General features: G+C 60.5%; 2 protein-coding genes, 1 long non-coding RNA gene and 1 other non-coding gene across 14 annotated transcripts in view; 3 read left to right on the top strand and 1 right to left on the bottom strand.

Annotated features, from left to right (window-relative positions):
- PHC2 (polyhomeotic homolog 2) overlaps window positions 1-1,645 on the top strand; it is a 42,634-nt gene extending 40,989 nt beyond the window's left edge. The window contains exon 15 of the mRNA XM_090023590.1: window positions 324-1,645. Within this exon, the coding sequence (XP_089879716.1) occupies window positions 324-478 (155 nt within the window). The 3' untranslated portion in view covers window positions 479-1,645. The remainder of the gene's footprint in view (window positions 1-323) is intronic.
- A 1,205-nt stretch (window positions 1,646-2,850) lies between these two features.
- On the top strand, window positions 2,851-7,725 carry LOC149854399 (uncharacterized). The gene is made up of 2 exons (XR_016438810.1): window positions 2,851-4,586; window positions 7,242-7,725. It is a non-coding gene; the product is annotated as an uncharacterized LOC149854399 (long non-coding RNA).
- Window positions 7,490-25,887, bottom strand: part of ZNF362 (zinc finger protein 362) — a 38,293-nt gene continuing 19,895 nt past the window's right edge. For 9 of the 11 annotated variants that reach the window (XM_090024864.1, XM_090024858.1, XM_090024861.1 and 6 more), the window contains 8 exons: window positions 16,083-16,146; window positions 15,473-15,682; window positions 15,027-15,273; window positions 13,973-14,300; window positions 13,252-13,476; window positions 12,439-12,517; window positions 11,801-11,959; window positions 7,490-11,346 (listed from right to left, as the gene is read on the bottom strand). In XM_090024864.1, the coding sequence (XP_089880990.1) occupies window positions 11,230-11,346; window positions 11,801-11,959; window positions 12,439-12,517; window positions 13,252-13,476; window positions 13,973-14,300; window positions 15,027-15,273; window positions 15,473-15,682; window positions 16,083-16,145 (1,428 nt within the window). In that variant the 5' untranslated portion in view covers window position 16,146 and the 3' untranslated portion in view covers window positions 7,490-11,229. The remainder of the gene's footprint in view (window positions 11,347-11,800; window positions 11,960-12,438; window positions 12,518-13,251; window positions 13,477-13,972; window positions 14,301-15,026; window positions 15,274-15,472; window positions 15,683-16,082; window positions 16,147-25,887) is intronic. The other 2 variants (XM_090024867.1, XM_090024866.1) reach the window with 1 other exon arrangement.
- On the top strand, window positions 18,990-19,175 carry LOC149854398 (U2 spliceosomal RNA). The gene has a single exon (XR_016438814.1). It is a non-coding gene; the product is annotated as a U2 spliceosomal RNA (small nuclear RNA).

Genomic DNA, 25,887 nt, shown 5'->3' with positions numbered 1-25,887 from the left:
CGTGCAGCACCTGTTGCACCCATGTTCTCTTGCAGCTGCCTCAGGGCGGGATGTGGAAGCCAAAGAGAGAACAGGGAGGGAAGAAGAAACGGGAGTCCTCAGGGAGGCCTTGCTAAAGCTGCGTCTTAGCTGCCACGTGCAGCGCTTGCTCCTTAGCTCTCCCAGGAGCGTGGCGGGGGCTGTCTGGGGGGACCGTACCCCGACCTGGCAGCCGGGCTTCCAGAGAGGCTTGACGGGCCGCGGTGGAAGAGGGAGGAGCTGTGCGGGCGGCCTCGGCCAAGGGGGTGGCGCAGGCTCACGGCTGGCGCTGCCTCGCTCCACAGGTTGCCAGGAGATCGCGGAGGAGTTCCGGGCCCAGGAGATCGACGGGCAGGCGCTGCTGCTGCTGAAGGAGGATCACCTCATGAGCGCCATGAACATCAAGCTGGGCCCTGCGCTGAAGATCTACGCCCGTATCAGCATGCTGAAGGACTCCTAGAGCCGGCATCTCCCGGGCTGGCAGAGACCTGCCACGGTGCCCGCGGGGACAGCGGGGAGGACGCTGGGCCTCAGGCTTCCCAGGGCCCCAGGCACTGAGCACAAATGGCCCCTCAATGCGCTGACGGGCACGGACGCTGTGGGGGTCGATGTCTGCACGGACCTTCCTTCCCTGCCCAGCTGCAGGCAGGGAAGGGTCTGTACATACGTGGTAGCATTAGCTTCCCCTTTCACTCCCAGCCCAGGTCGTGTAAGGGCCAGTTGAGATGGGGGGCCTGGCACACAGCAGATGGGGCAGGGTGCACCTTGTCCCATGTGGGCTAGGCAGCCTCTTGGGAGCCGCCTTTTCTCTATCTCCTTGCCAAGGCTGGACAGGGCGCAGCAGCTCGGACTGGACCCAAACCTACTTGAAACCTCTGTGCTAAACAGGATGGTTGCCTTAATGTGGGGTGTGCGGTTGTGCTGACGGCGGTGATGCCCTCTGCTCCAAGCGTACAGCCGGGTCTGGGGCCTGCACAGCAGAGCCTGCTGGGCATGGCAGCACCGTCCTCCATGCAGGATGGTAACTGAGTCGGGCATCTCACACTGTGAAGCTCTTCCGGATGACGGGGCTACTACTCCTGCTGCAGCACGGGGTGGGGGTGATGCCAGGGTGTGACCATGGCCCCACCAGCCCAGGTTGCGCTGGGGCTGGGGCTTTGCTGGTCTTCCCTGTGCTTGGGCACAGGCAGAGCCAGGACTGGGCAAGGAGCTATGCCTCCCTGCCCTAGGGAGAAACAAGGAGAGATTAGCTCCTTCCACCTCCCCCCAGCTGGGCGCCCCACTCCTTAGCCACCCACTGGAGCTGCCTGCTGGACTCCTGTCCCTCTGCAGCACAGGTGCTGGGCCTTGCCCCTGGGTCCAAAGAGCCTGTTCTGGCCTCCAGGAACGAGGTCTGATGGCTGGGAGCCTCTTCCTGCTGCCTGTGAGAAGCCCCCAAGGACCACTACCCCCTCACCTGAGCAGCCATCTGCCCTGAGCAGGGTAGGGGTGGGGGATGGCCCGGCACCACAGGCTCTGGTCCCGGCTGCTTGTACAGGCTCTGCAGGGCCTTTCTGCTGCCCGGGCTGCACACACCTCTTTTTAACCCCTTTTTCTGTTGTTTTTAATAAAGCATTGGAAAAAATAACACCCCCTGGCCCTCTATCCCTCCCTTCCCAGCCCATGTCGTGGGGAACGGGGTCCTGGGTTCTGGCAGTGCCCGAGCTGAAGCTCACGAGCGCAGGGCCTTGGCTGCGCTGGCTCTTGCTCACAGCTGAGCTCAGCCCACGGCTGTTCAGGCTCTGCAAGCCCAGGCCAGTCTCAGCACTGGGTGCAGGCTCTCTGCAAGCTCTGGCAGTGACTGGGGGGGGCTTCTGTTTGGGTCTGGTTTGTCTAGCTTCCTGCTGCTGGGGTTGGGCAGGGGGCTGCTATTCCCAAACTTGCTGTTGTAACTGTACTCGGAGACTCAGCCATGGGACACCGTGGTGCTGGGGAGGGGGAATCCTAGCACCTGGCTCCCCACAGCCCTTGGCGAGCGCTAGGATATGGGGCTGGCATGGGTTGGGCTCCTGGAGGGCCCAGTTTAGGCCTGGCCCCAGCCCTGCAGCATGCTGGGTGCCACCCTGGCAGGGAAAGGAGCCAGGAGTGGGATGGGGGTGCATGTGTGGGCACCTTAATATGCCCTGGGGATCTAGGTGCAGGAGGGGCATCTCTGCCTGGGGTGAGGCTACTGGCTCTGGCAGCTGCTGCCTGCGGTGCTGAGCTGTGGCTGGCAGCGCCTGCCACGGTGGGGGCAGCCCAAAGCCATCCCCTTGCGCACCCTGACACGTGCCTGGCTCCCTGCAGCCGCTGGCCGCGGTAGGGCTCGGGATGGCTCTGCAGGCAGCGGTGCTGGACCCCGGGACAAGGACTGCCCACCTCTGCCTGCCCACTGCTATCCACAGGCCTGTCCCAACCCACCCCACCAAAACGGTGCTCCCTGCCAGCGCCTTGCTGCGGCAGTGCCCCCTGTCCACTGTGCCCTCCCACCCTGCCCCCACCTCACCAATGGGGCCTGCTGCACCCTCCCCCACCCCCGGGGTGGACCAGCCTGTGCCCCCCAGGCCCTGACGGCCTGGCCCCTACTCCCTGAACCATGCCCACGAGCACCCCCAGCCCCTCAGTGGTGGCTGCCAGTCCCCCCGCCGCCCAACAACAAATGGCTGCCAGGTTGGGGGTGGGGCGGAGGGGGGGGGCTGCTGGTGGGGCAAGGGGATGCCCCCTTGTGGGAAGATGTGGATTTGCCAGCAGCATTTTTATATATATAAAAAACGTCACGCAGGGGTGTAGGTTATAGCTGTGTTGGTCTAAGGACATAGGCACACAAGGCATAGACAAGGCAGATTATATATTTCTCTCACACGCACAAAATCTATCAGCCCCGTACACACAATAGCTGTGTATATGTGTGTGTGTATACACACACACACACGGCTGGGTCCTGGCCGCAGACAATGCCCACACCCTGCCTGCCCGCCCAAGCCCATCGGTGCTTAAGGCAGGCTGAGGCCTGGGCTTGGGGTGCCCCAGGCAGGCAGCAGCAGTCTTGGGGAGCCACAGCCAGTCCTTTGCACGCTGACCCCTTGGCCCAGGCTCCCGTGGCCCTGTGCTTGGGTGCGTCCCGCTGGCGCTCAGTGCTGCCGAGCCCCTGGGTCCACGGCTCTCAGCAGGGGAGGGTTTCCCTGGCTGGGCTCAGTCCCGCACCCCGTGCCCCTGTGGGTGCCCCCACCCCTTGCACTGGCCATATGCTCGCCCCCCCATGCCTTGCTCACAGCTTCCAGCAGAAGAGAGGCACCAAGCCTGGGAGGGCCCCGCACCCACCCCCGTGCCAGGCCCCAGCCTTGTAGGCAGTTGTTAGCACAAGGCCTTCTTCCCGCAGTCACACAACCCCACCCCCATGTGCAGAAGCACAAAGCCCGTGTGGCTGCCGGTTCCCTGTGGCGCGAAGAAGTTTGACCCCCTGTGAGCGCTGGGTTGTGGGGCCCGTGCTGCCTTAAGCCACGTATTGCGCTGCTCCCCACCCCTGCGCGCTGCTAGGCCAACAGCCAGGAAGGGCAAGCCCGAGCGGCTCTTGTCCCAGGGCTGCACAGGAGCTGCAGCGCTTTGTTCCCCACGATGATTTCATGCCGGGGGAATGCGGACGTCAGCCTCAGTTCCTCCGACACCGGCACTTAAGGTGGCTCATGTCCGGGCAGGTTGGGGCCGGCCTCCCCTTGTCTCCGGCATCGGTTAGGAGGAGCGAAGCTCTGGAACCTGCTTGTCTGAGGGGAGCGAGGGGACTGTCCAGCGGGGCAGAGCTGTAGGGAGAGAAGCAGGATCTGGGGGGACGAGGAGGGCACATTTAGTGAGCTCATGGCTGCATCTTGGCAAGAGGAACTGAGCTGAGGAGACAAGGAGGCAATTCTCGTCGACAGCCTGTAAAGATAGATCGAGGGCAGGGAGCAGCTCCGACACTGCCACGGGCACCCGGGGGGCAGCAACGGCTCTGTGCCTGCAGCACAGCACCGGCGAGTGAAGCCTGTGGCCAGCTCCCGGCCCTGGCAGCATCCTCCCTCCCAGCACTGCTCTCCCAGGGGCCACGGCCTACACGCAGCTGGGGCGTGCAGAGGACAAGCAGGCTGTTAGTCTGTGCCCGGCTGGCGGGCTGTGCACGGGGGGAGTGTGCAGAGTGGTGACGAGAGCTGTTTATCACGCTCTGTGCCCGGTAGAGAGGGCCCCAGACCCATGAAGCAGGCAAGAGAACAGATGCTCACCTCCCAGCGCTGTGAACCGGGGCGTCCACGTGCCGTTGGGTGCTTCCAGCCTCCCAGTGAAACCCGGGCTCCTCTATGGGCTGGGGGATCCCCGCTGACAGACGGTGGCAGCTCGCCACTTCCTCTCCTTTTCTGTCCGTGACGAGGTGTTTAGCAGATTCACAGGTTTGCTGGACTTCGACGGCCGCATGAGAGCTCCTGCTGGGGCCTCCGCCAACACCGGTGTGTCGCAGCTGGGGCACCGGGCCAGTCACCGCAGCCCTGCCCAGACTGGCTCCGACCCTCGTAAGCAGCCAGGTGAGCATAGCCATAGCTGGCTCCAATGCAAAGTGATTGCCACCAGCTTTGACATCTCTCACCTGTCTGATGGCCCTTTCCCAAGGCGTGGGTCACCGGTCGCTAGCAGTCTTGGATGACTCCTTTGCTCTTGAAACCAGGCACCCGAAGGCTCCTTTGCCACAGATCCAGCATTTCTCACCTGACATGATCTCGTTAGAGCTCGGTGAGAAGCCTTAACCACCTGCAGGCCCTGGCGTCCCCTGCCTCATGCTTACTCCACGCAGCCCTGCAGCCTTCTGCTTGTTCGTCTCATCCAGGCATCGTCTACCTCACTCTGTCATTCATTTAGCCCAGGCTTTAGTCAGGGACCAGACCTGCACCCTGCAGTGCTGCTCTCTGCTCACAGCTCTCAGGAAGGCCTCCCCTGACCCGGCTCTTTCCAGGCTCTGCCAACACCTTGCCTCCCCATCAATAATGGAGCATCCGGGGAAACCAAAGTGTTTGGCCACAGGTGTCCGACTTCCTGGGCCTGCGGTCAGGTCAGGAGCCATTCCTTCTTGCACAGAAGGTGCCAATGCAGACAGCAGGAGCACTGCAAGCGGGGGTGGCATATATGATGTTGGTAGAGGAGCAGGTGAGTGAACCCGTGTTGTCTGCAGTGTTGTGGTCTACATTGATGCATCTGGGGCTGGAGCAAGATCTGGAGCCCTGGAGGAGTCAGGTAGCCTGTTGCTGGAGAGATGCCGTGTGAGACTGGGGGCTGCCTGTCAGCCAGGACACATTTGTCCCCCGTGGCTACCTTGAGATGGCCACACTTCCAGAGGTATTTCATGACGTGTCTAAGGTGTTCAAGCCAGGGCTGTAGGTGACAGCCAGAAGGACTCTGTTGTCTTCGTCTTGGATTGATATTGCAGCAGGTCACAGCAGGGCTTGGAGTTTGACTCTGTGGCTTTGAGTGGCTGCAGTTTTAGGGTTGTGTCGAGACCATAGGAGTTCCTGCTCCAGATCCTTAGGCATCCATCCTGGCCGGAGGGATCAGAGCAGATACGGTGGTAACGTAGAGCTTGGCTGGAGATGCTGGATCTAGTGGCGTGTTCAGGATGAAAACTACTGGCATGGAGGCAGCTGTAGTGGTCGGTTGCTTTCCAACACTATGTGGAGGTGAAGTGACCATCACAAACTTTCACAGTGGTATCCAACCAATGAATAGGCTGGGGGGAGTCAGTTTGAGGGGGCGGGGCAGGAATTGTTCAGATCCTCCCCATCAAGTTTAACCTGTTCTTGAAAATTTCCAGGGCTAGAGAGCCTGCACCTTTTGTAGGCAGCCTGTTCCAGTGCTTTATTGTCCTCAGAGTGAGGAAATCCTTTCCGATTACCAGCCTAAATTTCCTCTGTCATAGTCTGAGACCTTTGCTCCCAATTCTGACTCCTTCAGCCACAGGGAAAAGTCTGTCTCTATCCTCTGTACAGCAGCAGGTCTAGTTCTCCCAGCCTGTCCTTGTCAGTCAGCTTCCCAGACCTCCCAGCATTTTTGTCCCTCTCCATTGGACTCGTTCCAATCTGTCCACATCCTTCTTGAAGTGTGAGGCCCAAAACCGGACATGGGATGCCAGGTGAGGCCTCACCAGCTGCAGGACAATGTTAGTGAGCTCCAGGCCACTGCTTGGCTATGCAGACGGCTTCGGGTCAATGCTGAGGCTCTGCTCGTTTCCAGCTTGTCTGCACATCCGCACTCTCGCGTTCAGGTTTCTGCCTACTGTAAAAACAGCAGGGCTGGACCAAGGGGGCTTTTGCATTTGGCTTATTCCCATGTGATTAATAACACTGGGTAAAGACTTAGAAGGGAGGAAGGAGTGTCAAAGCACCTCTGGTGGCAATATCAGTATGTAAGCCCAGGGTGTGAGAGCTGCCCGGTCCCATTGGATTTCCTGGCACTTGCGCAGCCAAGTGTCACTGGCTACAGCGCGGGGGCTTGCCTGCTGCTCCTGGGTGAGGGCAGGCAGCCGAGGGGCTGCGTGTGCATGTGCTGACTCCTCCCAGGAGTCAAATCCCCGGACAAGTGCACACCAACAAGGGGGTTGGCATGGGCAAGTAGAGCACCCCCCTCGTTACATCTGCCCCTGCCACCCCCCGAAAGCAGCACTCAACCTCCCACTGGCTGCACTGGGACAAGCTCAGACCCACTGCGTCCACTGCCGTCAGCTTGCTCGTGCTCAGCCACAGCCGTGCAGACTTGGCAAACCAGGCCACCAGAGACCCCGCGGGTCCTTACGGTCGTCCCCACTCACATCAAAGGCGAGCGTCACAGTCCCGCTAGCCCCGTGGCCCCTGCCTCATGTGAAGGCCAAGCACCCAGTTCTGTGCTGGGAATTTATAGCCTTGGTCCCACTCTAATGCTTCCTGCCTGGGGACTTGCTTGGGTATCTGAGATACCCAGCAGCCGGCAAGCTTCAGAGTCCTGCTTCCCCTTGCTGGTGCTGGCTAAGCTCTGTACGGGTTAGCAAAGAGAGGGTGCAGCCAGGCCTGGGCGCTGAAGGCTACGGCACTCCCCCTGCATGGGTAGTTACCCAAGTGGGTATGGCCAGCCACAGCACAGCAGGATGGATGCCCTGTGCTCTGCTGGCTGCTCCAGGCTGCGGCCGAGTCCAGCTGTGCCCCCTCTGCTTTGTACAGCGCCCTGCGCCCAGCCCGCACAAGTTGCATCGTCCCTTCCACCTTGCTCGTGCATCTAATGGGCTCGTGATTTCCATCTGCACCTGGAGAAACTGCCTGGAGCTGAAGCAACTTACCCAGTGGCACAGCGTGAGTTCGTGGCAGAGGACCGAGGCCAAGCCCACCAGCTCTCGTCCACAAAGCCACCGCAGGGTCCTGGCTCGAGCCTCCGGTCACCTCACAACAAAGAGTCCGGGGCGGGCAGCCTCTCAGGAGTTTGCATGTACAGTTTATTTTTTTCACAACAGAGAAATACAAAGAGCAAAATTCTTTTTCTTTTTTCCTGACGCCGGCCGGTCAGTTGGCTGGATTTTAAACATAATGCAAACTTTCCATTGGGAAGCCACAGCCTCTGCAGGGCTTCCCACTCACCACAATGCAAGACAGAAACAGGGGAGGGGGGGCTTTTTTTTTCCTTTTTCTTTTTTTTTAATAAGGTATTAACTAGCTCTAGAGACATGTGGCCTGGATTCTCATATAGAAAAAAAAGGAAACAAATGAAAAAAAAGAAGAGATGTGTTAACGGTATGTATAAGAGGCCTATTTACACAGTATTAACATGCTGACAAAAAAGGTTACAATATTGAATATCGTACAACATCACGTCAGAAACAAAGAGCAGGGGACAGGGCCGAGGAATAAAAAGAGGTTCAAATTAATAAACAGAGGAGTAGGCAATAAACAAACAACCTGGTAAAACAATGATATAGTTAAGGCTTAAAAAGTGTATAAAAAATAACACAGTTAATATCCAAAACGGAACCGAAGAGTACATAATATATATGAGTTTTGTCTAGTCTTTCTGGGAGGTGGGGCTGTTCTTCCTTCTCTGTACACAGGTCCTATGTACACGCGCTCAGGGCGGGCATGGCTTTGCGAGCAGGGATGCTGATGTGCAGAGGAGCCAGTCTGCTTGCCAAACTGTGGAATCCGCGTCACCTGCGTGGCGTGACCTTCTGGGACTGCGGAGTCAGCGCTGGGGCCAAGAAGCGCGTCCCCTCCCCTGGGGGCAGGAGGGCCTATTTTGCTTTTAAAGACCCCTGTGGCTGGAGGACCCGTCTTCTGGTAGCTCCTCTGCAAGAGCCCTGGCACAGCCCCGCTGGGACCGGGGGGTGACAGGAGTGCTTCTCACACCAAGGCCTGGGAGATGCTCGGCTGGAGAACCAGCGCTGCAGCCAGTGCCACCAGCTGGGCTGCAGTGGTGCTGGGCTCTCCAGCAGTCAGGGCGGGCACTGCCTCCCTGCTCCTCCTTATTGCTGCATCCCTTTCTCTGGGGCTGGAGGGGGCTGTTGGCAGTTCTGCTCGGCCTCCGCAGAGGCGAGGAGGGCACCTGGTGCCAGTCACCCCCAGCCCAACTGCCCCAAAGTCCACCACGTGTGGCTGGTCCAACGACGAGGAAGACCCACACGGCCCAGGACAGAGCGAGCAGCCCCCTCTGAGCACCCAGGGCAGACCGTAGACGGTCCTTGGGTCCCAGGTGCAGCAGGGGTGAGATCTGCTCCCCTATTCCCCGCTGGCCCCTGTGCTCATTCAGGCGAGCGCCAGCCTGTTCCACGGACCCTGGGAGCTGCGTTCATACTTGGACTCCCCCAAGAGCCTGCCCTTGCCCTCCTGAGCCCATGGCAGCGGGCTCAGCCCCAGCTGCTCACAACTGCAGGCCCCAGCAGAGATATCTTGACCACGGCAGTATTTGGAAACAGCCGCTGGGCCCTGCTCAGCCATTTTCAATCTGGATTTTAACAGGGAGCGAGCTGGGTTATGGGTGGGTTATGCTCAATCAGTCAGACCACACGCAGCTGGGCCCTGGGACCCGGTTTGAACATGGCAGGAGGTGGCTCAGCTTGTGAAGGGCGTTCAACAGGGATCCAAAGTGGTTTTGATGCAGGGCTGGGCTCAAAGGACCCTGTGCCTGACCCCGGAGGCCTTCTGCTCACTGCCGGCAGCCACCCAACGCGCAGGCTGCCCTGGCCAGCTGGTCTCCTGGGCTCTCCACACCATCGGCAGACTTTCTCCTCATCCCAACCACAATAGGGACGTGCAAGCAACACCTGCAAGAGCTGTTCAGCCACCCCCAACCTCCATGTCTGCAGGGCCTGGACACTGCAGTGGACCAGGGCCTGGCTGCTTGTGGGGTGGCACCTGGCAGCCGGGCCAGACGGGCATGTTGTGACTCCTCTGGCAGTGCAGGGGATGTGCCCTGGAGCTGTGCCAGGCACACAGACAATGGAGAGGAGGGGACCTAGTGTGGCGGGGCTGGCGGCACCACCTGCTCAGGGCTCTGTCATACTGCACGTCTCTGGGCCACAGAGACATTCCTGGTCTGCAGCCCTGTTGGCAGAGGGCGCAGGAGGGCTACCGGCTTCACAAAGAGCTGGCTCCCCTTTCGTGGGCACTTCCTGTCCTTCCGTCCCCGCGCCACCTCGCTCAGCTCATTCGGGGCAGCTCACAGAGCTCAGCACCCGCGGGGAGCAGAATCATGCTCCTGCTGCCCCTGCCCTGGGCACATGCATCTCCTCTGAGCACGTGGCTGCAGACAGCTCTAGTTACACCAGCAGGGCGGGGGGCAGGAAGTGAGCGGCTACCAGCCCCAAGCTCCCACCTGTAGCTCTCTCCTCCACACCGTGCCCGAGCGCCTGCTCCACTCGCGCCAGCATGGCAGGGAGCGGTCTAGGAAGGTGGGGCTGCTCCCAGGCTGGCCGGCTCCTGGTCCAAACGCTGCCCTGCACACGGTGCCCTGCCCTTGTCTCTACCAAGGAGGCGCGGCTGGCAGAGACCCCTGTCCACAGTGGGCCATGCCCTGTCTGCATCGGGCTGGAGGTTGCCTGGGTCAAGCAGAAGGGAGCACGGCACGCTGGGATTCCCGCCCTCCACGGCCACGGCCACGCACAGCCAACGGCGCCTGCACTGGGAGGTGTCGGCTCTGGGAGCTGTGCCCGTGAATCGCCCTGCACATCCTGCTCTTGCCCCCTGGCTTGCACGGCCCTGGCTGCAGCCTGGCCGAGCACCAAGCGAGTCCTCCAGTGGCCCTGCACTTACCTCAGCCTCAGCACGGGCAGTGAAGGGAGCCCCAGCGTGGTTGTGGGGCACGTGCATGGCCGTGGGGCAGGTGGGCGAATGCGGCGCAGCACCAACAGCACAAGGTACGTCGAAGGAAGCAGCCGGCGTCCCAAAGCAGCTGGACGGCAGGATGGAAGGACATGCCCCAGGGACGGAGGCACCGGGGCAAAGGTCTCCCTCCTGCAGTGCTGCTGAGCACCAGGCAGGCCTGGCACCAGGCCACTGCTTGCATGCCCACCTCTGCCTGCGCGGGGTCTCACTCTCCAGCCAACAGATGAACCCTCTCCCCTCTCGCCGGCCTCACAGCGGCTCCTAAGGAGTCCAGGAGAGGTCAGCGATGCCAAGAGCCGGCCCTCCACCGAGCCGTGGTCATGTCCCAGGGGCTCCTGAGAGTGACGGTGGGGGAGCCCAAGCGCCGGCCCTGGGTCCTGCCCTGCCCCGCGGCCTCCAGCGAGTCTGTGTCCGGGTTTGATTTTCTGTTCTAGCAGCACCAACTTCTTGGCCAATAAATAGATATATATTTGTATCCAAAATGAGAAGAAAGGGAAGGAGTGGCCAGGGGAAGGGCAGAGAAACAAATGGGAACAAAAGAAAGAAGAAACCAAACACAGAGATTCAAAGTGCTCTGAAATCGTCTTTGGATGTCACCAAAACTGCGGGCTGGGTCCCGGCATCTCCACGGGACATGGGAGGGACCAGGGCCAAACACAAATGCATTTGTTTCTCCCACGAATGCGGCTCGTTGCTGTCGTGCCCGCTGCCCAGCAGGCCTGGGCGCCGGCGGTGGTGCTGGGGGTGGCTCTCGTGACCGTCTCCAAGCTGCTCCCTCGCCCCGAGGATCTGGAACTGGAGGGAGGGAGGGCTGCGCGGGGTGGAGGGAGGGAGCCCCAGGTTAGATGAGTGAGATCCGCACTGGGATGCCGGGTGACTCCGTCCTTTGAGGCGAGTGCTGGCTCACTAGGTGCTCCACCACGGTGTGTTTGGACATGTGCTTCATCAGATACGTCTCCTGAGGGGACAGAGACCGCCCGGGGTCAGCAGTGCGGCTGGGAGCCGCCAGGCCCGCGCCCCGTCTGCAGCTTGGACTTCAGCGCCCCAGGAGCCCTGTGCCCAGAAGGGGCCTGTCCCTGCCATCGGCTTGTCCCCCCTGCCCCACCACTGTGCTATGGAAAGCTGCACTGTGACAATTGCCCTGGCTCCCCCAGGGACCTGGGAGCTCAGCTGGATGGCCAGAGGGGACTCTCGCTCACCAGCCCCTCAGCTGGTCTGTGAGTGCCTGGGGCCAGGGTCCTCCAGCGCCCACCTGCTCCTTAGGGCCCTTCCTTCCTGAGCAATGGACCCACGAGTGTCCCCGTGGAAGCACTGGGCCAAGGAGCAGGACCCTGCCCTCGTCCCAGGGGCTGGGGCAGCACAGGCAGGAGATGCTGCCCACCCCCACAGGTGCCGCGCCGCGCCGCGCTCACCGAGGTATAGGCCCTGCCACACATGCTGCAGCAGTAGGCCTTGGCGTGTTTGATGGCGTGTGCCGAGAGGTGGATCTGCAGTGAGGCTGAGTCCGTGTACGCCCGGTAGCAGTTTGGACACTTGTAGGGTTTGTCCTTGTTGTGCTGTCGCTGGTGAGACTGTGGGGACAGACGGCGTCACCCAGTGCCACACTGCCACCCCCCGCCAGCTCCCCATGACCCTGTTGCGCCCCCCACCCTGGGAACCCTGCACGGGGAGCCACAGATGGCGTCACCCAGCTCAGCACCAAACAGCAACACCTCAACCCTTCCTGGCTCTGCAGGGCCCTGGCCTGGAGATGGGGCAGAGAGCACAATGACTGGCAAAGTCCGGTCCGCTCCCAAGCTCCAGGCCAAACCCTTCAGCCCTGTGACGGGGCCCTGCAGTCCTGCCTGGGGCCAGGCCCAGGCTGCCCAGAAAGCAGGGGGGGCCAGCTCCACGACCTTATCAACTCCCTGCCTCCTTCCTCCACCCGCCATGGGCCTCCTGCCCTCCTGCTCCCACCAGCGTACTGCCCCTTGCTTTCCCCTTCCCGAGGCCCCAGGGACCCCCTGCGCTGTGCCAGGAGCACGTGGGCACCCAGGGCCTCCACACTGACCTGGAGGTTGGAGAGCTGCGTGAAAGCCTTTTCGCAGCCGGGGTGCGGGCACTTGTAGGGTCTGTCACCAGTGTGAATTCTGCAACACAGCGCGAGGTGGGAGGTCAGGTAGGGCAGCAGTGGCAGCTCTGGCTGGGTGCATGGCCCAGCACCCTGCCACAGGGCGGATCAACTCTGAGCCCCCAGCACAGCCAGAGGCCTCTCCCTTCTTCCATCCCGGCCCACAGGCTGGGGCAGCAAGAGCCTGAAGCGAGGGCACGGGGCTGCACCCTGCCCTGGGCCTCCTGAATGGGCTGCATGAGTCACGAGCTGCATCCCAGCCCTGCAGAGCCAGCCGGGCAGAGGCGGGCGCAGGGCTGGTCCAGACCTATGCAGCACCCAGCATTAGATCAGGGGACAGAGGCAGTGGAAGGGGCGCGGGGACCCACACCCCAGGCAGGAGCTGCTGCAGCGCTGCCGCCCCCTGGTGGCGCCTTCTGCATCTGCCCTGGGGGCAGCAACACCATATCCATGGCAACCACAACACTGTGGCAGCCCCCTGCCACTGTCACATCCTGGGGAGGGTGGCGATACAGGCATGGCACAACTGCCCCGACCCCGGTCTCCCCCAGGCCCACCAGCGCCACGGTCCTGTGCTCGCCCACGCGCTCCGGGATGGGCTCCTGAGCCCCGGGGCACTGTCCGGGGGATGCAGCGCTGCAGCTTTTCAGCCACCAGCGAGAAAGTGGGGGCCAATAACTCGATCAGACCAGAGCCAAAGCCTCATCTGGGAGGCGTGCCCAGCCCACTGAGGCCTGCGGCCCAGCCCCTCACCTGGTGTGCTGCTGGAGGTGGGAGAGCTGGCGGAAGGACTTCTCACAGTACGAGCAGTGATAGGGCTTCACGCCCAGGTGGATGCGCAGGTGCTGGGCCAGGTAGGAGGCGTTGGCGAAGGACTTGGAGCAGTGCGGGCACTTGTGGGGTTTGGCCTCGGTGTGCGACTTGGAGTGGATCTGCATCTCCGACTTGGTGAAGAAGGTCAGGGGGCAAACTTTGCACCTGGGGGACAGCAAGAGGTCCCCGGCTCAGGCGGTGTCCCAAGAGCAGAGTCCGCAACCCGACCCTTGGCCTGAGCCTGCTAATGCCCGCGGGATACCCCCAGCAGCGCGTGGATGCAGGAGCCCTGGGTCAGGGACAACGTGGGGCATGGGGGTCTTGCCCACAGGAGCGGCACTGGGCAGATTAGCCTGGCAGCCTGCCCAGGCTCACCCCCCGCCTCTCCGCCCCGCTGGGGGCTGGGCCTGCTGCATCCTACAGGCTGGCTGCTCAAGGGAAAGCCTGCGAGGACACGACTGCAAGGTGAGCAGAGGCCTGGCCAGCCATGACTTGACCCTCCCTTGGCCGTGGAAACCAGGAGCTGGTACAAGCCAGGGCCCTGGGGGTGAGAGCAGCAGGAAGGGGCAGGGGCAGGGGCAGGGCAGGTCGTGCGGTGGGGGCGGCCCACCCAAGGCCTCTGGGGTAGGAAGAGGTGGTACTGTACCGCTTGTGTCCCAACCTGTAGGTTTTCCCCTCTTTAGCAGTCTCGCCCGAGGCCAGGATGGGGTAGGGCACCACCAGGACAGGCGGCCCCGACGGGTTCTCAGCCTTGATCTTCTTCCGCCCGCGCTCCGACTTGGGCGCCCCCAGCAAGCTGTGGCCCTGGATGGTCTTGATGGAGTCCAGGAGGGGCGGGCTGGTGATCCCTGAGATAAGGGTGGGCGAGGAGGCGATGAGTCTGCTCTGGCTGGTGGAGGTGGGGGTGGAGGGTGTGCTGGTGCCGGTGCCCGTGCCTGTGCTGGTCTCTGAGGTGCTAACTGCCGGGGCACGGGAGGCCAGCCCTAGCCCTGGGAGACAGAAGTGTGGGGAAGGGGCAGTCAGTAACACCCCTGTGCGATGTCCATGTCCACACCACATCAGAGAGTCAGAGGGGCTGGAAGGGAGCTCCAGAGGCCACATCCTGAGGCAGGATAAGCCCTGCCCAAACCAGCCCAGACCACTGTAATCTAAACGCTACAAAAGACGACCCTCAACTCTGACGCAGCACAGACCTAACGCCCGAACCTGCCACAGGGGAAGCAGGGGAACCGCGGCAGCCAACGTCCTGCTTCTATAGAGGGGTCCCAGGCAGACCGTGCCCCCACTGCAGAGGAAGGCAAAACCCCCACAGCCCGTACCAATCTGACCAGGGCAGGGGTACGACTCCTTCCTGAACCCAAATACGGCGGCAGTCTGATCCTGAGCAGAGGGGCAAGACCCTTTAGCCAGGAACCTCTGGCTTTGCTCCTAGCAGGAGAATCAGCGCAGTCCAGCTGAAGTCCCGGCCTTGGCTGTAGCCAACACCCAGCGGCTCTGGGAAGGCTTCAAAACACCCTGACATGTAGCAGAAAGGGGCAGGGGACAGGAGCACCCAGCGAAGCCCAGAGGCCTGGGGAATATCTATGGGTGAAAATGGGCATCACTGACAAGTGGCCGTGCAGCCTCTCATGAAACACCTCCGGTTGTCAGTGTGAAGCCCCCAGACCTTGGTGCCGAGCTCCACCACCGACAGCCTCGCACAGCCAGCTCCTTACCTGTGACGGTGCTGGTGGCCGGCCGGGCGTGCAGGGCTACATCAGGCTGGGGAACAGCCTGCGGATGCAGCCCTGGGACCTGCTGCAGTTTGGGGAGCGACATGATGGACTGGCTGCTCTCGGCGGGCGAGGGGGGCACCAGCAGGGGCTGCTGGGAGGAGACCGAGGTGGGCGGCAGGTGTGGGGGCCGGATCTTCTCTGCCATCAGCTGCTCCTTGATCTTATTGATCAGAACGAGGTTGTCCAGCTGGGAAGGGGAGAGACGGGTGCATGGGTCACGGGCAGATGCAGAGGACAGCAGGGACCTGCCCCAGCAGGGAGGGGCACTGCCACAGGGGCACCAGCTGCTCCCCACCTGCACGGGAGGTGCCCCTGCACCCACCGGCAAGCGCAGAGCTGCCCCCCAACCCCAGAGCCACGCAAGGGTTTCTTTGCTCCCACCGCACCTGCTCAGGGGGGCTCCGCTGTGCCTGTTGGGGGCTGGATGCTGCCTCCGACATGTCTGACATCCCCACGGCCTGCCCCGAGGCCTGCCCCGAGGCACGAGTATGTGGCTCTGGGCTCCTGCCCCACACTGTCAACCAGCACTGCGTGCTGTGCTGCCTCCACTGCCCAAGGCTGCCCCACTGACCCCCTGTGCTGGTAGCAACAGGCCCCTGCGCAGGCGACAGCAGGGGAGCTGTCACGCTGGGTCACAAGCAGACGAGGACAGCTCATCCCTGCTGAGCCCCAGGGTCAGACTGGGGTCTCCTCCCAATGGCTGTTGTGGACAGGACGGGTTCAAGAGCACCCCCCATACCCACCACACCACCTTTACCCCTCCCCCTGCACCCGGAGCCTCTTGGCCCCTCCTTCGCCACCACTTGCCCACATCCTTCAGCTCCCTCCATCTCTCCCAGGAGCTGCTCCCTCCAGCCCCGACCCGGGTCCTGCTGCCCTGCCAGGGCTCCTTGGCCCCAACACAACCAGCTGCAAGCTCGACCCAGTGTCTCGCTGCCCTGCAGCTGGCTGGTGCTTGGTCTTTCCCCTCTCGCTGGGGCCGCAAGGCGGTCTTACCTGGCTGGGCATGGTGGGAGGGGGAGGCCAGAAGTAGGGGTTGTTAAAGCGAGGCTCCGCCATCCTGCAAGAACAAGGAGAGAGTTGCAGGCTGGAACTGACTGCAGCACCCAGAGCCCGCCTGCCCCGCTGGGACCACTGGGCCACCCCGCAGCGCCGCCCCTCCCATGCCTGCCTGCAGGGCCCAGCACGCCTCCCGGATGCAGCACAGACCATGCAGGGATCGCGCCAACACAAGACAGCACCCACAGGCCACGCGGCTGCCGGGGCTCCCAGAAGCCGCAGGGACCCGGGTCAGCTCCCTGGAGGCGCACGCACCGAATACAGCTGCAGATGACTACTGCCTCGCACTCACCCTCGCTAGAGCCTGCCAGGCCAGGCCAGGTCACACCCTCCAGCCGGGCAGAGGTGGGAGATGCCAACCCAGGAGAGTTGGTTCCTGAGCAGCACAGCATCCCTCACCCAGACGGGATGCAGCAGACAGGCCCAGGGGCCTCAGAGCGGTAGCAATGCCCGCTGCCTCTCAGCCTATCCATGCTCAGCAGGCGGCTGTGCCCCAAAGCCCTGCTCCCTTTCTGCATGGCCGGAGCCGAGGCAGGGACTTGTTCGCTCCCAGCTAGGCCAGCCCCAGAGCCCAGCAGTCAGAGAAACACTACTCCGACAACCGTGTGCTCGGCTCCCCTCTGCAGCCTGGGGGCCTGGCCTCCCCACTGCCTCTCCCTGGCAAACGCAGCGGGGCAACCCGCAGAACGTGCCACGAACCTCCTGGCACGCTCCCCTCACTCCACCCCAGCCACACACGCAGGTCTCAGGCCTCCCCCCCGTGCTCAGCCCTGGATGCGGCTTTCCCCAATCCTGCGCTCCAGGGCTCAGACAGAGGCCAAGTAGGGGTGGGTTTCCTGGCAGAGACAAACCCCTGCCCCATCCCCAGGCACCAGCCTGAACCAGCCTTGCCTCTTCATAGGACTGACACCTAACAGCCACTTGGGCAGGGCCTCCACAACAAGCCGCACCCTGGGAGTCTCCAGCCAGACATGCCATAACTTCGGACAGCCCAAACCAGAGGCCTCTGGAAATTCAGCACTACACGTAAGTGTCCAACAAGGCTGGAGGGCCGGCACGCCAGGGCCTGTTTGCAAACGACATAATACTTATTTGCATTCATCACATATGGAAATATCATTTATAATGTGGCAGAATTATGGAGGCTTTGATGCTTCCAGTTTCACAACACACTGCCCGCTCGTCCGTCACTGGCTGCCTCCCTTCCTGCATGAGTCAATCTGACCCCTGTTGCAAAGAGACAGCGAGGTGCTAGAGCAAGAAGGCTCAGTCCTACACACCTTTGGCAGCTGCAGCTGGACTGAAAATTTGCACAGGGACATCAGGAAACAGGACCTGCACAGTCTGGCAAGCCAGGAGCACCCCACTGGCTCAGAGCAAGGAGCAGCAGAGGGGCCACGCTTCAGGTAGCACACACCTCTCCGGACCAGGCAGAAGTACCCTACAGCATGAACTGGAGATGCTGGGATGACATCCCAGCTCCTCCACTGCATTTCACAACCCACTTCAGCAGCCCTGGCCGCATCCCGCAGCCTGGGGGAATGCTGTCATCTGCCCACGTCACAGATACACTAGTTGAATGCTGTCTCTGCAGCAAAGGCAGCTGAACGCAGGGTCCTGGGTGCGTGTGGAACGTGCCCGGAGAAGGGCAGGGCCCGTCATGGGACATAAATGGCTCAAGCCACCATCACTGCAAACAAGCCCTCTGGGCCACTCTCACGAGGCAGCAATTAGCTCTGACCGACTCCGAGCTGGTGGCACGGCTTAGGGCAGCAGGTCTCCACCTTGGCAGGCTCAGAAAGGGCCAGCTCTTAGCTTCCACTCTTTTTGACTGCAGAAACACTCTAGAGCAACTCTTTTGTTGCAAAGAACCGGGAAAGGCCCCAGCAGGGCAGAGCGGTCTGACGCTCTGGATTCCTGGCTGAGCTCTCTGGTTTCTCCCGCAAGCCACGCACGCACCCCCGGCCGTGCTAGTGCTGCCTGTGCCTGGCACCTGCAGCACCCTGCAGAGGCTCTCGTGCCAGGCTCACGGCCACTGTGGGGAGAGCCGTCGCCGCGCCCCCTCGCGGGGATGGTGGCATCCGGCAGGAGCCGTCCTGCCAGCACAGCGGTGCATGCCAGCCTCGCACGCCCACGCTCCGCTGACAGCAGCACTTCTCTGCCAGGGCGCCGCGCCAGCCAGGCCTTGTCTGCTGCGCCCCGACCAGCACTCGCGTGGCCCCCCAGGCAGCGCTCGGAACAAGATGCAGGGTCTGGCCCAGCCCTGCCCGCCCCGTCCCCTTCCCCCACAAAGGCAAGCAGCTTGCTGGAGCTGCGCTGTCTAGCACCACGGTGCTTTATGACAGCATGGCGGGCCTCTGATCCCGCACCGGGCTGCAGACCTGCCCCTGGCTTATCCAGGAAAGGCTCCTACTGCTTGTGCCCCCACCCCTGCACTGGCTGCCTCCTCTGGGACCCTGGACCACAGCTGCCCCAGACTCTCCTGCCCAGGGCCCTGTGGCCGTCTCAGGGCTGCAAGCAGCACACTGGCAGCATGGGGCTGCAACCCTGGGGGGCCGAGCCACACGCCCCAAGCAGCAAGACAAAGGGCACAGGGTCCAGCCCTGCCGCTGGCGCGCTCTGGGCACGACAGCCTAGGCACGGGAAGGAGCACACCTGCGTTGGGGAAAGCACTTTGCACCGTCTAGGAGCGACTCTGAAGGGCAAGGAAAAGCGTGTTTCACTATTGCCTTGTTAGACCTTGCGCCTGATCCGTGGGAGCTGTCCCTTGAGGAACAGGGTAGGGCAAGTTTGTGACACAGCAGCACATGGGGAAGCGTGTGTCCTGGCAGGGGAGACACCATGATCAATCAGGTGGACACCATGATCAATCAGGTGGTTTTCCCAGGGTGATTGTCTCTGATATGTCCTCCATAGGAGGTCTATATTGAGCAGATTCTTTTTGGTATTGGGTGGTGGAACCGGAGCGTGCTCCATCCGCTCCATGCATTGACCTGGTATTGCAGTGCTTCCAGGACCGGTGCAAAAAAAAAAGAAAAAAAAAAAAAAAAAAAAAAAGTGTCCAGAGGGTGAGGGGCCCCTGCCTGTAACACCTCTGGAAAGGGCAGAGCCTGACTTAAGAAATGCATCTGCCCAGACCCTTGGCCCAGGTGGACGCGGGCACCAGCAAGCGACCAAACACCTCAGCAGGCTGCTCCCATCTACCAGCTCTACCTCCTGTTTCTAGTAGCTGTGCTCTACAGGCTGTATTTCCTGGGCTGCAGCAGCTGCCACCAGCACCAGCAGCTGCCCGCCAGGCTCCCTCCCATCTCTGGGTCTTCTGCCAAAGGGACTTTGCTGTGGTGCCTGTTCATGCTGCACCCTCTTAAGAAATGCAGCCTCCCTTGCATGATGCCTTGCTGGGGCTGCCTGAGCTCCTTCCTCTCCAAGGAAGCAGAGGGACAGGAGCAAGGCACCAGAATCCAGTGACCGCAGACAGAAATGGGCAACTTCACAGGTTCGCTGCTGCCCAGTCGCATCTTAGCTGCCCCCACCAATGCTCCACCAGCGGTGCATCCTCACGCGGCGCCCTCCCGGCACTGGCTCAGGAAGCTGGGGGAAGGAGCAGCTACCTCTAGGCTGGATGCTGAGGACAACGTCTTTGTGAACCCAGCCTAGAACACAGTAAGTAAGGAATCACTACCCGGAAAGTTTAAAGCAAAACTACTGTCACTGTCACAGGGCACCAAGGTGCCTGCTCCTCTCAGAGCAGAGATTGCCTGGGGGGCGCCCAAAGACAGGCTGCCATGGCAACCGGCTAATGAGGAAATTAGCCACACCTGCACCTGGTCAGCTGGCCGGAAGAGGCAGGGCCCTGGGCCCATATAAACCCCAGGGCGGGGGCCAGGCACCTCAGTTCTCTGCCAGCAGCCTGAAGGGAAGGAGCCTGCAGGGAGGAAGGGCCCAGCGATGCGGCAGCCCCCTTAGGCCTCACGGGGCCCCGGGACCCCACAAGGTACTCTCACGTACGAGGCACTAGCACCAGAGAAGAAGTTTTACTCTTTTAAAGGGGCGGTGCATACCCTGAGCTTTTGTGTTGCGTTACAGCCCAGGGGCTCATGTTTGTTTGCTGCTTGATGGCACTTGTGGTTTGGGTGAGGCTACTGGGGAAGGAGGAGGCCTCACTGGGGGCCCACTACAGCGTGGGCACCCCAGTGCCAGTATGGGTGTGGTATTCGGGGTGCAGAGGTGCCAGCACCAGTGGGGCATAGTGACAAAGGGGGGGACCAGAGCCTGGTGCCAGTGGGGTGCCGAGACAGGGCTGCCGAGAGCCCAGGGAGGACAAAGGGGCCGAATTATAGCAAGGCCTAGGTGAGGTGCCGTCAGTACCATCTGCTAGGCTTGGGGTGTGGTAAAGGGGTGGTTTGGAGCCATACATATAGCCCAGAAGAGACCCTTGGGTACTACTAATATAGAGCAGTCTCCCTATATTAATAGTACCTGCAAGCCATGGAGGGTGCCTGTTGGGTGAGTTTGGCACAATTAAGGAGCCCTAGGGATAACATGGCTATCCCTAGGGACCCCACCCTGTTACAGTCACATTCAGGAAATAAAATACTACCCAAGGGCAAGGAACAAGCATTGGCTCACAACTCTCCCAACAGGAAACAGATATTCCTGCTGAGCTAGGATTCAAACCTGCAACATCACTTGTTGCAGGGAATTGTATCCAAGTGAGAATTCACCCAGGCCTGGTACCGCTTAGCCCTGATTTTTGGAGGGACCAAAGCAGTGCCAGTGCCCTAGGTTGCATTTGTGCATCTGCCGGGGGTCAATGCCACCCCCAACCAGACAGCATTGCACAGATCTTGTGCGTCTTCCAGGCCTACAAAGCTTAAAGGGACCGTTACACTAGAGATAGCCAGAGTGATGCCTCCACCACGAAAGCCCCTGTTTGCCTTAACAGCTAACGTAGAACTCGAGCCTCAGACAGTGCGAACGCAAGGAGTTGCTGAAAGTCCAGAATCGCTTACAGGTTGGATTAAGTCTTTGGCTGTAATTGAAAGGCCAAATTTAAGTGCAGATATGCAGCAATCCTTCTGATTTTTAAATAAAGATATACATGGAAATATAGTCTGGCACCAACTGCTGGAGGAACAGCCCAAAATAAAATATTCTCTGCTTCACATACTGGGCCTGCACTTGGGCAAGAAAAGCCAGATCAGTTGAGCACCAAGCTAGTGCCTTGAAAATACACATGTAAGTGAGTTCCTGTGGGTATTAGTTCTGCTTCTGTGAAGTTTCAAAGAGTTCACAAGCATTTCTCAAGGCTTACAAAGGGCATTGCAGTTGCAAGTAAATGATGCTTCCACTTGCAATGGGGGTAGTGTGAAAGATGCGGCTACCATTGGTAGAAAGCCCCAAACCCAAAACTGAACACCAGACCAGTCCAACTGCAATTATCCAAGTTAGACAAACTCTTACTGGTTACTCCAGACAAAATGCCTACTCCGCAATGTAAAGCAGATGGACAGACGCATGGCGAGACTAAAATATGCGGGGAAAAGATCACTCTGAAAATCTCAGTGTCTGGTATATAATAAAGCAAGACAGGGAATGGCAGAAGGAGGGCGGGCACAGTGTCCCGTCCTGATGTCAACGGGCACCTTGGCAGCTCCAAGACCCTGTCCTGCGAAGCCCTTGAGCACATGTATTACCGTTAAGGGCTTAAGTAGCCTCACTGAAGCCAAGAGGGAAAAGTATTCAAGGTAACGAGTGGCCATGAGCTGTTTGTGGGAGCTAGGCCTGAGTCGCAGATCAGCCACCTGCTAATTTCAATAAGCCAGGGACAGACATCACATCTGACGGACTGAGCGCAGGCTTCTGTAACGAAGAGCACCGGGAGCTGCGTCTGCACCTCGAATCCAAAGCAGAAAGAAACCATGCCCAAAGGCTGAAAAGGGGATTACTGGGTATTGGCCGCTTGAAACGTGTGCGCTGGCAGCACGGAACGAATGAGCTACCTAAGAGCAAGAGGGGACGGATCACGAAGCCCCCCGAGCTGCGCTAGCGCCACCTCCGCTTCAGAGCATGCAGAAGCTGCACAGCTGTGCACCAGTAACACACTCGATCCCCACAGACAGTGGCATGGCGTTCACGTTGGGAGCATGCTGCCCGTCAGGGCTTCAAAATTCACCCCTTCTAAAACTCAGCAGAGACTGCTGCCCCCTTTCACAAGGAGAAAGCACCCGTTCTCCCAGCCCTGGGAAAGCAAGATCAGCTGGGTGATGATTAGACTCCCAAAACTAACACAAGATCAGGGTGATTTGGGGTGCGCCTGTACCACAGCGCAGCAGACAGACTGGTGCTGGCTTTCCCCTGCCCAGCCTGGGGCCCACAGCCACTGAAACCAGGGCAGCACAAACAACCACTCGCAGAGAAACCGGGTCCCCTACAGCCTGCAGAGGAGCCCATCCGGTAGCTTCCTTGCTGCTGGGACCCAGTATAGCTAGGTGGGGACGCCTTCCTGCGCTGGCAGCTGGCACAGGGCGCTGCCGGCGCCGCAAGAGATGGGCCGTCTCGCTGTAACATGGGGAATCGATTCCCAACAGCAGAAGCAAGTGAGCTCCTGAGGGACCATAGCCTGCTGGAGATGGTGGGAGAAGTGAGGATGAGGCTGGGGACATGGCACAGGCCTAGTCTGCCCTCCAACCCTTGGCTGGCCAAGCGCGGTTCTGCTGGCACAGCTCTGCGGGAGCCTAGTCCCACTCTGTGGCGGCAGGGCCTCCCACGCTGCCCACGGAGGCCTGCTGCTGCCACGGCTGGCTGCTCCCCTGCCTGCTGCCAACTGCTGCTGCCCCTCCACGAGCTGGGGCCTGCCCAGGGCAGCTGTACTCTGGTGTCACGGCTGCTGCCGGGGGGCCGCACAGGGGCCCCAGGAGCACGTGGACATGTACACGCTTTGAGAGCTCATGGTGGCATCAGAGTGGGTGAGTACAGACATGGCCCAAGCTAGTCCTTGTTCAAGGATCCCCAAGAGTCACAGAAACCCCAGGCTACCCCACACCAGCAGGGCAGCACCACGCTGGTTTGCCTCTGTCCACCCAGAACGGGAAGATGCACAATCGCCAAGATGTTCCACCATCGACACCAGATCCAGGTGTCAAATCAAGCACCACAGGAACCTGCCACCACCCACCCGTCCGAGCACGGCCCTCCTGGCCCTCATGCCAGCCCACAGGCAGTCGGATAGGAAGCGACATGCTCTCAGGGAAGCTTAATTCAACAGTAAAGATCTACATTCAGTCCTGGAGGAGCCCGCTTTCCAGAGCAAGTCTGAAGGGGAGAGAAGGGCTTTGCCTGCCATAAGGCTCTGGCTGTCAGGAAGACGGCAGGCTGCACACACACCAGCGAGGCAGAAGGCAAGAGACACAAGGCCAGACGCACAAAGCCGCTGTCTAGGCAGATGCCTGGGCAACCAGCCCACCTGGGAACAGCGGGTGTTGGTACCCCCACAGCAGAGCCATGACCACAGGCTGAGACAGCCCAAGCACAGACGCTTCTGTGAAATACCCGAGAGTCATCGGACAGTTACGACGGAAGTGGAAGAGGTGACAACCAGATTCCTTACGCACCCTGGGATGCAAGAGACTCGGCATCAGCACCTACTGCAGGCAACCGCTCGCTAACTGTACAGTTGCTGGGTAGTGCTTGGCTGCACATGCACCAGCTGAGAGAACATCCCTCCTCGTCCCTGTCCCGAGTTACTGCAACCGCCTGCTGGGGCCTTTCCCAGTTCTGTGGCAGGGGGTCAGGCTAGATGATCTGTTCAGGTCCCTCCTGACCCTAGCTATTATGAAACTGAATGTGAAAAAAAATAGTACCATGGGGCTGTTACACAGCCTTGCACACACAGCTCTCCAAGCACTTCAAAAAGTGGCTTGGGATCATCACTCCCACCACACAGCTAGGGAAACTGAGGCGCAGATGGAAAGAGACTTGTACAAGGTGAACAGCAAACCAGTGAGTCATGAACAGAGTCTGCCTCCTCCAAATCCCAGTCCAGCCATAACCCTAATACAACGCTACCCTCAAGTCAGGCAGGGAAAATCAAGCAGACGTTGGCCCTCGAAGACCAAGCATATGTTCTTGCAGGAAGCCAAAGGGGCAGGGTGCGATTGTTGTGCCACCCGGTGCTCCTTGCTGCCGTTATCCCTGACAGAGGCATCATCGGGGTGCATAACAGTGAAACAAGCCTGGAAACAAGGATGTGACCAATGAGCCTGAGGACTGCTGCTGGAAGACAGGCAGATCTCCTTGACGGCATCCCCTCTCGGGGCGGCAGGGCCCCGTCAGCCCTTGGCTGGGCTGCGTAGCCCTGCTGCAGGTGCCAGGAGGATTCCTGAGCCCCATGCCAGCCTTCGAGCCCCAAATCCTGCCATCTTCTCCAAGAACTTCACCCCCTTGCCCATAACCCGGGGGCCCTCGTACTTTCCCTGCACGCCCTGTCCCTAACTCAAGTCCTGTTATTTCTTTTCTTCTCTAAGATGATTCCTCTCCAGCTAGAGCAAAGGCCAAAGATCCAGTCCCAGCCCTCCTCATCCCTGTCCTGAGTTACTGCAACCTCCTCTTCACTGGCGACTGTCTTGCTGCCTCCCGCCCCTAAAAACTACGCCACTAAAATAACCCTTGGTTCCCACTCCACTGGCTACGTCCGCCTGTCTTTGAATCTGCACAAAAGCTCTTGGCCATGAGCAGTGAAGACCTGTCCCCACCTCCTCCCATGTTGCCCTGGTCCCCTCTGCTCCCATAGACATGCCAGCCTCGAACATGCGTCTGCCAGCTTCTCCAGCCACCTCCAAACATGCCCTCCCTGACATGTGAGACTGTCGCGCTCTCATCCTCCTGGAGACCCTCATGTGACCTGACATCAACTGAAAGCCCTCAGTGCTGCTGGCCAGGCTGAGGGGTGGCTGCCCCAGCCTAGATTAGCTGATTATTTATCAGAAAAGAGGGAGTGTTTCCAAATGACTCCAAACCATCATGCAAAGCTCAGAGGCTGCCTAAGAGATCTTAGGGCTTCCCCCTCCTCTCGATCACGCTCACTTGTTGCATCCGGACTTAACTTAGCCCGTGGGCCCTTCAGGGCAGGGACTGTGTTGTCGTGCCTGTTTGCATAGCACCAGCACAGGGTGCCCTGCTCTGAGCAGGGCCAGGGAGCACTGGGGCAATACAAAACAAATCAACCCTCAGTGGTGGTGACCAGTTTGCATCCTCAGAGCTTTACAGACATTGCAGTAGCTGCACTGAGACCCCTGCCAGGAGAGGCAATACTGATGCCCCCTGCTTTATCAGTGGGGAAACTGAGGCACTGAGGAGAATGGAACAAAGCTGCACTGGGGATCGTGGCAGAGGCAGCAATCGAAGGCAGGAATTCCTGGCCCAGCCTGGGGACCAGCAGGGGAGATGCCTGCACGGACCAGAGGGTTCAGGGATGCAGGGGAGCCAGCCTGCAAGTGACCCTCTAGGGTCACTCGGCATGCACTGGAGAGGCCCAGAACAGGCCTCTTTCCCATGGACGTGCAGGGCAAGGAGCCGGCAGACCTCAGCCTGTGGCACTGCCTGTGTGCTGAGCAGGGTGTGCTGAGCTCCTGGTCTGCCTGGCTGCACTGCAGAGAAGGGGGTTGCCGACTAGATTGTAAATGCTAAAACCCTTCCCTAGCCCCTGAGCCACGTATCACCCAACCCGTGCTGGGTAGCCCCT

The sequence above is a fragment of the Crocodylus siamensis genome, chromosome 12 (genome assembly GCF_052110815.1).
Source record: "Crocodylus siamensis isolate JL-2025a chromosome 12, ASM5211081v1, whole genome shotgun sequence".
Lineage (NCBI taxonomy): Eukaryota > Metazoa > Chordata > Crocodylia > Crocodylidae > Crocodylus > Crocodylus siamensis.
This window is presented reverse-complemented; position numbering and strand designations above follow the sequence as displayed.